Source organism: Eurypyga helias, unplaced genomic scaffold (genome assembly GCF_000690775.1).
Source record: "Eurypyga helias isolate BGI_N326 unplaced genomic scaffold, ASM69077v1 scaffold32277, whole genome shotgun sequence".
Lineage (NCBI taxonomy): Eukaryota > Metazoa > Chordata > Aves > Eurypygiformes > Eurypygidae > Eurypyga > Eurypyga helias.
Genome location: NW_010264178.1, coordinates 59,088 through 70,217, shown reverse-complemented (window position 1 = coordinate 70,217; position 11,130 = coordinate 59,088). Strand labels below are relative to the sequence as shown.

At 40.7% G+C, this 11,130-nt stretch overlaps 1 protein-coding gene across 1 annotated transcript in view; it reads left to right on the top strand.

The window, feature by feature from the left end:
• Positions 1 to 510: 510 nt before the first annotated feature.
• Positions 511 to 11,130, top strand: part of PPIL2 (peptidylprolyl isomerase (cyclophilin)-like 2) — a gene marked incomplete at its 5' end in the record, with an annotated part of 41,391 nt that continues 30,771 nt past the window's right edge. Inside the window, 3 exons of the mRNA XM_010156318.1 lie at positions 511 to 700; positions 2,228 to 2,303; positions 3,512 to 3,618. Of these exons, the coding sequence (XP_010154620.1) occupies positions 511 to 700; positions 2,228 to 2,303; positions 3,512 to 3,618 (373 nt within the window). The remainder of the gene's footprint in view (positions 701 to 2,227; positions 2,304 to 3,511; positions 3,619 to 11,130) is intronic.

Below are 11,130 nucleotides of genomic sequence, written 5' to 3'. Positions count from 1 at the left end.
AATAAATAAATAAATAAATATTTAATAAACCCCAAACAAAACAGAAAACCCCACACCCAAAAACCCAACAATTTCTACAGGCCAGTCCACCAGCCTCCTCTCCCTCGTATCACATTAAAGATCTCATCTTGGTATTTTTGCATCACAGGCCTGGCCATTCAGTGAGGAAGCAAAGGACAGAAGTTTATATTGTACCCAACTGTATCTTTTCTTTATTGTTCTATAAAAATTTTACAAGTCTTCCATGAACGTAGATAATTCTAGTGGTTTCAAAGAAATCTTTGCAGTCATTGATTTGAAGTTGTTTTTTTCTTTTGTTATAAGTCATCATATTGGCATTTATTGTGCTATATTTCATGTTATACTGTCGTTAGTGTTATGCATTGCTATTTACTGTTTCTGTAGGAATATGTATAGTTACTAGACCTTTGATTATTAAAAAACCAGAAATAGTGTCTGGATGATTTTTGTGTAACTAGATATGTAATAAACTGAACATGAGCAAAATAGAATTTTTCATTTAACTTTGTCTTATGCAGATGAAGAAAAAGCAAAATTAGATCCATCTTACTATTTGAAAAACACAAATACAGAGACCCGAGAGACTTTACTGGAGCTTTATAAGGAATTCAAAGGCGATGATATTCTAGCAGCAACTATGAAGGCTCCTGAAAAGAAGAAAGTGGATAAGCTGAATGCAGTAAGTTGCCTTAATTTGTAGTTTGTCACTGATTGACTTCTTCAAGAATGGTAATAGATGTTTTTCAGTTTAGTGGCCTTATTGCAGTATAAACAGACACTACTCCCATTGTATGGAAATTCGTCATGGGTGAGAATGAGAGAATCATCTTGGGATTCCTTAGAAATACACTGTATGTGTCAGTGAGTTTCTCTTTGTTAAAACATTGTAAATGAACCTAAACATTTTAGAAATGGAGCACAATAAGAAGGAAGAACTTTTTTGATGTGGTTATGATGTATATGTTGGCAGAACCTTTTTTCCCAGGTTGTAATCTCTTGCTTTGAATTTGTTTATCATTGCTTCCTGCAGTTATTGGCAGAAGGAATACACCTTAAGGGCAGTGAAGTGAATCATTTCTAGTGTGGGCAAATATTTAAACCATCCACAGCTGCTTCTCCATTTTATTCCACTGGAATGTAGGATTTTTAGTGGAATATTTTAAAGGATGTTCCACCAGGTGCATGTTACTATGTGTTGGTGGTTGTCAAGAGAAACAATTCATCTGCATCTATATTTCCTACATCAAAGGCTGTTTGAATTGGGCAAGCCAGAGTATTCTGCTTTCCTTTAGTAATTCTGAGATGTGTCTTCATGCTTTGATTACACTTACAAAAAATGAACAGCAATGTAGCATATGGCTTTTAATGAGGAGGCTTAGTGACAGGTTAGGGAGTGTGTGTGACCAAGGAGTAGGATCACATTTGCCCCTTTTGCCGGGCATCGTAGTTTTGTAAAAAAACAAAAGAAGTAGGGAGAAACAAAAGAGGTGAGAGACAATGATGAGCTCTACACATGTTGGAGAGTCAGACGGGGCATAACTATGAACCTGCATGGGATGCAGTGTAACCTTTGGAGAGAGCGCTGGCCTGACCTGTGCTCTTCACAGGCATTGCCCCAGCGCCCCTAAACCTGTCTCGGGGTTTATTAGATCTTTAAACAAAACCCATGGGTGGCGTTCACATTTCCTTTCTGCAGGAGAACTACAATGCTCAAAATAGACATCGGGAACTGTGGGACAGTGCCTCTGCACACAGAAGGGCTGTGTGTGGGAGGCGGGTGGATTCCTTTCCTCCGCAGTATCTCTGTGGTTCACTGGATTTTCCTTCCACTTACTCAGCAACATTGGAGAATTTTACAGTTGTCTTGCCAGCAGCGCTTCTTTCATATCTCCACCTGTGGACATACAAATAAATTCTGATAACAGATTCTTTGCATAATGATGTATCAAACTGTAGTGGAAGCAATAAGCCCCTTCAGCTCCACGCATGGGCAGCCTTAACTAGAGTTTCATCAGAGCAAGTGTGATGGGTAACAGATGGGGAATTATCGCTGCGTCGTGCATTTGTTTCTTTCTGTAGGAGCTAGAGCGGAAAGTCTGCCTTCAGAAGGGTGACATTTCTGTGTTTCTAGTGCTTGTGTAGTATCTTTAGGAGATGAACTCTAAGATATAATGTAGTCTTCTCTTGTTTTTTCCTCTGTCAACAGGCTCACTATTCCACTGGAGCAGTAAGTGCTTCCTTCACCTCCACTGCAATGGTGCCTGAAACTACCCATGAAGCAGGTACTAGAACTTCCTAGCTGCAAGTCATTTATTTTCCAGTTTTAAAGTGTGCTCCCTAGCATGCATATACTTATGAGGACTGAAGGAATACATTGATAATTGGTCCATACTGATGCCATGGAAATGTATTCCCTGAGCAGATACATCCTTACTTTCCAGTGAGCTCATTCTGAAAATAATGGAGCAATTACGGATTAGCTTTGGTTTTGAATGGCAGTTACTTATGAACTAAAATTAATGAGGTATTTTCTATGCCCAGGGACCACAAAATGGGATAACTACTTATGTAAGTGAGGAATGAACTGTAATCTCTCCTCAAATAGCATACAAAATCTTTACCACCTTTTTGGCCTGATCTGGTATTGGTTAGAATGACAGCAAATTTTGTGGTGATAACTTTCGATTTACTGCTTTTCAAAGTTACACAAAAATGCATTTTAGCACAATAAATTTTTCCTTTCATTCTCTAGCCTAAACACAAATATATAGAATTTATTTAATTTGAATATTGATTAAATAACTGAGCAATTAGTATTCCTAGCTGAAGAGAAAGGTCTGGCTTTTGACACTAAAATTTAGAAGTATGTCACACACTTAGGCAAAGATTGAATACATTGCTGAAATTACATCTGCGAAGTTAAATTTCTTTGCTTAATGGATTACAGCGATTTTCAGGTGAATCTTTGAGTGTTTAAAATATCTGACTAACTGGACATTTTGACAAAATGGAAGTGGAAACATCCTAGATAGATCCTTTGGTTTGACTTTCCAGTAATGTTTCCAGTAACTTTGCTTCATTTGTTTTCAGAACTGGGTACGTCCTCATATGTCAGCAATTTGTGGTTGACTAATGATTACCTGCTTGGCTTCCAAGTTTAACAAGAAACAATTTGGTTCCAAAGTAACGTTTGTGATTGGTAGACATTGCTTGAAAATTATAGTTTGTAATATTGAATGCTTCTGTGACTTAAAAATATAGATGATATTGTTGGCTCTCGGGGAGCTGGTGGTTTTCTATAATGGAAAGTGTTTTGCACAGAAATTCATGTGAGGTTATCATAGATGAATTGCACAGTACAATCCCTGAAGACCCAGTACCCAGGGGAAGAGGTCATACAGTAGAATCTAGCAATTTGTTTTCTGATAATTTCTAAAGATCAGTGAGTAAGCTTCCAGAGATCTAATTATTGTCTTTTGCTTTGATACAGCTGCTATTGATGAAGATGTTGTGAGATACAAATACGTGAAGAAGAAGGGCTATGTGCGACTTCACACTAATAAAGGAGACCTAAACTTGGAGCTGCACTGTGATATGGTACTGTGCACAGCATAAGATGAATCTCTTTAGATAACAAACTAGGAGCTAGCAGTGGAAATCTCCAAAGAAAGGAACAGTGTGTAGTTGTAATAGTTGAATAACCAGCTTTCAGTTGTTTTTGTGGTTTTTCATACGTACACAAAATTCCACTGTAAAATGTATATATATTATTGTAGCTTTTATACTACTATATGTGTAAATGTTCTCTGTGAGTAGTCCCATACATTTTAGTGGACTACTTACAACATGTTTAGAGCTTCAAATGGTCAGGACTGTAGTGAACCAAACAATGACAAGGAAGGTAGAGATTAAAACGAAGTAAGAGCACAGTGAAGAGAGAATACCCAAGGTTACACAGCAGGTTACTGGCAGAACCAGAAAAAGTACCTCAGTGAAACTGAGAGCAGTCTGTCAGCCTGAGTCTATGTAGTTCAGATCCCCAGAAATGGTTAGATTTCCTTCCAGATCTGGAGCTTTACAAAACAAACCTAAATGAAAACCTTAGAATATGTTTTTTACTTTGTGCTGTCTCAGTTTTTAAGGTTCAAGTTTTCAAACATCTTCCCTTGGCCATTGAGAGGTAGACATTCATTTTAAAAAACAATGGTCTAGGGTTTTTTTATCATCAATACAGTCTGATTCTGGGGGAAATCTGTGGCTCTTAAAATGATAAACATGGTAAGACTTGAGTTTTGGCAACACTGATGTCTCAGATGTCACTGCTTGCTAGCGTGCTGGCTTATTTGTACAACCACATCTATAAAAGGAAAAAAGTCCAAACCTTCTGTTGTTTACTGAAATTTTTATCTCAGGAGCTTATGGGTCTGAAGGTGGATGTTTAAGGATGTGAATAGGCGTTTAAATGATAAAACTTCTGCTGCTTGTGACCCTCATAGAATCTAAGGGCAGTGGTGCTGGCTAGGAGCTGGGGTGACTGCTAGAGATGCACTGGGAGAATACATCCCTTTTTGCCTGGGAGAAAGAAAAAGGATAAAACAGGACGAGCCTGCTAGCTTTCCCTTTTCCTTTCTTTCCCTTGAGAAAGGAGCAGGACACATAGAAACATCTCAAGCTGATCTGTGGAAACAGTATGAGGCTCTCCACAGCAATGTATCATGCTAGTAATCTGTAGGTCCCTGTCATCCCTACAGGTGTTTTCCATGCTCTTAAATAGTAACACTATGTAATAAGGGAAAAAGCAGAGGATGTTAGTACAGCAATATTTGGGGGAAGCAGCAGAATGAGCAGATTGCACTGAATCATTTGTTTTGCCATATGTTCTCAAACTGGCTCCTGGCTAACGTAGGCTGACTGCAGCTATTCTTACCAGTGTGGTGGTTTTGGCCACATGTGTGACCAGTGTCACTCAGTCCAGAGGACCCAGTCTCAACTGCCTATTATAAACTTCCTGTATGATATCCATTGTGTTTCCTTTCTTCCCAGATGAATCCCTGTTCATCTCCCTTCCATACACACTGCTTCCTCACGTACACATTGGAAGTGTGCACTGTTTTACACAACCAGACCTACTTGAACACTGGCCTCTAGCCATCTGCTTCCAAGTGTTGATTAAATCTGTGTGAATTAAGCAGCCCTTTGGCAGCGCAGAAGGGAAAAAGATATATATTTAGAATAAGTAGGAAAAACTTGCTGCTTTAAGAAGGTTTTCACAACATCCACTTTAGGTCATCATTCTGGGTCTATTCAATCAGTTCTTCCGGGAGGTGCTTGTTTTTCTTCCTTTACTATATAAGGAGTTTGTGCTTCTAACTTTGGTTTTCCTGAATCACACTGAGGTTAGGCACATATGGTGTGCTCAGTGCAGATAGAGCAAATGTCTTACAAACATATAACACATATATGTCATAAACATGTAGAATCATAGAACCATATACACAGATCAGCTACAGTGGATCTATTGAGATTGCAAAGACACACATAGAAAATAGGGAAATGCCAAGATCAAGCCTTTCTAAAAAGATCCAGTTCACCCTGCTTGTGAATATGCATGGTAATAAGCTTAATTAATCATATGCTGAGTTTTTTATCACCTCTCCTGGCTTATTCAGTGCACAAGCTGAACCAGTTCTGGGAGCTATTTGGAACTGTCTAGTGAAATGGTTTATATGCAGGATTTGGTTTTACTGCAAAAGTGTAGAATGTGGGTAAGGGCCTTGAATGCAGTGAGGGGGAACTGGACTGTATCATGATGCTTGCCCAAATTAACGTTGCACAGGCTTTTTGGTGCCCGACTTTTCAACCTTCGTGTTTCTTAACATAGTTGGCCTGGGTAGTCCCCCAGCTTTTCAGAAAGAAACGCAGCAACAGATTCCAGCCCAAAGCACTGTATTGATGCACAGAGATAAGATTCGGGACCCCTGGATTCTACTTGGCTGAATGAGAGAGCCGGTAGCAGTATTGCAAACAGTCATTGCTGTTTGAATTTAGACGGAATATGTGTGACTTGGGAAATTCACACATCTGCTCTCTCAAGCAGTGCAATTGCAGGAGCAGGTATATGATTTATAAGCCGTATTCTAGGGGTGCTTAGCTTCTCTTTTTAAAGACTGAATACTGCCTGCCTGGTTGTTTTCTTGACCTGACCACAGGCTTCTTTTTTTAATTGCTGAGTGATATCCTGTACTCCGGTTATTATGGCCCTAGCAATGGTTGCATTTACACAGTACTGCAAATACGTGATTGTGAAATGCTTTAAGAAGCTTGAGGGTGAAGTTGCTATATAAATACGACAAATGAATACCTGTGTCCGGAGATAGGACTTGTAACGTTCAAATTACATTTTAAAATTAGATTTCAATGTACACTTTGAGGTGAAGTTTTCTTGCTGAAATAGAGAACAGGAGTGACATGATTTCTGTCTTAGAGTGTATGTCTACTGAGTCTTTAGTTATATTTTCATGTCTATGGGCTGTATTTAAGCAAAATATTTTTTCTGAAGTATACCCACTATGCCCTTGTCTTCAGTACTCTCCTTGGGTTCTTACTGCTCCCTTCACAGCTCTTCTGTTTCCTGTTCTTTTTTTTTTTTTGGTTAAGCTATCTGGCAGTATAGATTGATTGGAGTTCAGTCCCCATGAACGTGGAGAAACTTTTTTTTTTAAATAAATCTAGGGCTCTTCGTATACTAGTACTTTAAGGTGCCAGTCAATAAGATTGATAATGATGAGATTCATCCTAGCACCAAAAACCTAATCAAGAAATGTTTTCTATTGATCGAGGGGAGGAAATCAGTGCTGCAGTGTGATTGAAGTCATCAGTTACTTTGTGACAGGATTCAGAAAGAGTGCATGAAATAGGGCTGGAATCCAGATATTTTCTGTGTTTGAAATCACTTGTTCAGACCACCAGAAAACGTCACTTAGGTTCCGGGAAGATGATGTGTGATTGAAGTCATTGACCTGAGGCAATAAAAAGGCTTTGGAATATAAACTGGATTTTTTTCCACCCTTTTGAATTTGTGCCTCAAATGAGCAAAGGTGCACTACTGTTCTCTCTTTGCATCGTAGCGGTGCGTCTAGTGCTCTTTGTTGCCATTTGTTTTTCTCTCCAGTCTTCTTGTTCAGGTACAGTATGTTCCTCCTGATGGGGACTAATCAGATGGCCATTTGGTAGGGACATTTTCCAGGAAGCTGAGTTCAGCTGAGCATAAGCAACATTTGTTGTATACACTAATTGGAAACAAATTTACAAAAATTCTACTTGCCAGAAGTCATTCTGGCAAGTACAGAAGATTTAACATCATCCAACAAGTGCTATTCTTTCAGCTCTGGTCTTGTGCATCGCCAAACAAGTAAATTAGGAATAAATAACTGATGAAAGGCAACGAGTGTTGCTGGATTTCTTGTATTTTATTAACTGTGATTGTTCTAGTCTCCTCAAGTTCTTTTAGCTGCTTTAGTCAGGATGCTGCGGGGAACAACTGTCTGTATCATCCATGTGTGTTCTGCTGTATTATTCATTCTGTTGATGCAGTTAACACGTTGTAGGTGCTGGAGCAGCCTCTTAAAGCAGGGTGGAGGCTTTACCCTGTGCAAAAAGTCAAATTGACTTGGATGTGGAAGTAGAAAAGCACTGTGGTGTAGTGGATAGAGTGGAGAACTAGGAACTGGTAAACCCTGGATTCTGTGCCTGTGCCACCGACTTGCTGCACGATGGGGCTATGTCATTTGGTTATGCTTTTTTTAAAAACAGTGGCATCCCAGATTTTATTTCACAGTGAGCAATAAATACAGGCATAATCTTGAATTCTCGGGCAATAACGTGTATCATAGATGCCTGATTGCCAGAATGCAGCTATGCAAATAACCTAGGCTGCCTGCTGGAATCAGCAGCCCTTCATAAGAATAGACAGGGTAACAGACTCCTTTTCTCTGCACCTGTGAAAGGGAATAAAAATTCCTGCCTTTGCCTCTAGAATGCTTTGAGGCTTTCTTGTTTAGTGCTTGTACTTTTTTATTTTCATTGTGCCATGGAAAAATATGTATATAAAAATTTAATACTCCTGAAGACCCTGTCAAAATGAGAAACAGGTGGTTGGGTGTACTATCTCCCTTCTCTCCTTTGTGAGTTCTCCTCATACAAGTGGTCACTCTGGGATAATGATATGGTGGTTAAACACTTGCTGATAGCGGTAATTGAATACTAATCCATAACTGCCATGGCAGTTTCTGTAAATTCGCCTGTCTCTGGCAGGTTTAATACTTTAAGGGCAAGTTGGCATAACAAAGAAGAATGTGAGATGGATTTCAAAGCTCCATACAGCACTCCACAAATGCTTTTTGAGGTTTTAGGACCTGGCAAACTCTGCTTAATGATGATGTCTTGGCATAACTATCTGAAGAAGCCATTATTCTACAAACACTGATGTTTTAATCTCTTGAGGCCCTCTGACCTGTTAAATATGCCTGTGATCTATAAATGTGTAATCCAGCCTCTGTTCTTTGAAATCATCTCTCCTTTTGTGTGAAGGACTGTTGTGAAGATCAGAAGCCTGTAAACTTCTTATCTATTTCCAGTGGGAAAGAGGTGAGGTGCTGAAAAAATCCTTTGACCTCTGGGCATGATGAAGTTCCCCAGTCTTCCCAAATTTCTTATTTTCTTTCTGATTTAAACATCCATTCTACTCACTTTCTGTCAGCATCATGACACTGGTTGGCAAATAACTGGCTGATGTTTTGCCAGTGTCTGCTCACTCGGTAATATCATTGTAGGGCTGAAGTACAGTGGTCTTGGCATGGTTGCAAATGGTTTATTTCTGTTTTGGTTTTGGGTTCTTTTCATCAAAATAGGGCATTATAGGAAGAGCTGCAACTTCCAACTGAAAACAGACAGCTTTTCCAGGAGGAGGACAGCTGGATAAAAATGTTTGTTAGAGAGGACGTTATTTCTTGGTGTGGTTTTTCCTCCAAGTGCTACAATGGCAGACATATCTATTGCTCTTTGTAGTAGGGAGTGGAATGGCTCTGCACAGCCATATTAACAGGTTGCTTTTAGGTTGTTCTTAAGTGACTGGAAGCTAATATTTTAAATATTTTTATCTTTGGGGTCATGACACCCATGCTTGAGAAAAACAAAACATTTTCATGCAAGATGTCAGTAGGAAATGCCTTGTCTGGATGCCTCCATCGTGTACTTGTCCTCGGTGCTATTTTGCAGCAGTGAAGGGGCAGTGTGAGTCCCCAGTGTCCCCCTCTGCCCATGCCTGAATGGGACATTCAATGTGGGATTGGGGAAGGTGCTCAACCACCTCCCTGTGAAACCATCCCTGCACCCGGGGCTTGCTGCCCTTGGCTGTCTCTGCATGGTGTCCTGGCAGCCTTTGGCATTGGGCAATTGGTGGGAAGGTGTTTTGCACATTTAGACCTTTCTGCCTTCCCAGCCCCTCTGACAAGCTGGATCTGGGAAGGGAATCGATTGTTATGGGATTGTGTCGCTTGGTTTTTGACATGTGACCTTGCAGGCATCCCATACCAGCTGTGTCTGCCACTTAGTGATCCCGACCCTGAGGATGAGGCAGGCGGTTTGGAGTTACACAGCTGCTGCTCTTCATCTTCCTCTGACATGTTTCTTGTTTGTACCTTGGCTCCTGGGATGAGAGCGGTGTGACCTTGGGAGGCTGACAGCTACCACAGTTTCGCTGTCTCGCATGGAAGTGGTTACAGGTTGCATCTTCTGAAAAGGTGGAATTTATGTGCAGGCAGTGGCAGACTGACGAAATGCCAGGGACCCGCCGCGGGACCTGCGAAGCTCCGTGTTTTACAGCTGCTGGAGGTTGCTCAAGCAATTGCATCCCCATTTAGACTGTACCTACAGGTGCTGTGTCATGCATGCCGGCCCCATCCTCATCAGCATCCAGCCCTGCACCACGCTGTCTGACAGGCTCCTCAACCCCTGTGTGGCTGGCAAGTTAGAGGAGGGGGAGAGTGATTGTTTTCTTTTCTACCACTGCAACAAATAAAAGTTAGAGGAAAAGAAATGACTGTGGCTAGGGATGATGGCTCTGCCTCTGGGGGGCTAGTAGTTAACACTGACAAATTAGATGACTTTAACTTGAGTGGTGCTCAGCTAAACTGATTGATTGTCCCTGTATTTGCAAAGAAGTGAAAAATAAACCTGGAATATGTAATTTTTTATTGGCATCTTGTCTAAGCGGAGCGTCTTGCTTAGACTTTGAAAAAGTTTTCGGTAACATCATTAATGTCAGTACTGTGGAAGAAAAGCCTTTGAAAAGTGAAATTTAGCTATCTGCTGGAATCTTTGCTAGATAGCTAATTAAATTATAGTGGGTTTCTATGTAATGAGAATGCAATAATTGTGCTCTTTGTTCTAAGCAAACTTTGAGGCAGGAAAATAAGCAAATGTTTGCTATCAAGTCAGCAATGTATTACCTGAGGCACAGTTTGCCTGTTCTGATTCTTTTTTAATATCAGTAAGAGTCTGTCCAAGTGTTTTACCCCACAGTGCCCTGATGCTTTCGTCTCCCAGCGCTCTGTCACTGGGACTGTGCTTCTCTGATCACAGATTGCAAATTGACCCGGGCGCGTTTGCTCCCTCCACGACCAGACTGAGAATGGTGTCCCTTACATGAACCATGTCTTTTTGAACTGAACCACCCCAGGCAGCTGTTGTTTGCCACCATAACCTGTCACCGCCTCAGCCCCTCTCATACATAGGGGAACTGTTAGCAGGCAAATGGAGCTGGCAGGGGGTGATGTTTGGGTCTATAATAAACGTTTCTCCAGCAGGAAATGTCACGGGCTTCCTGCAGTGAAATTATCCCTGTGCTTTCACCGCGGGCTTTGTGGAGTTTTGGATTTTCTTGTCCCTCTTGCTCTGAAACAAATGGAGCGTGCTCCTAGTCAGTTGGTGCAAAGTGAAGTAGGGTAGCTTAAATTGCCTTCCAGTACAGTGTTATGCATTGAAACGCACTAGAAACACTTGTATGTCCAGGTTCTTTCCATGACTTAGTGGGGAGAACAGGGACTTGCA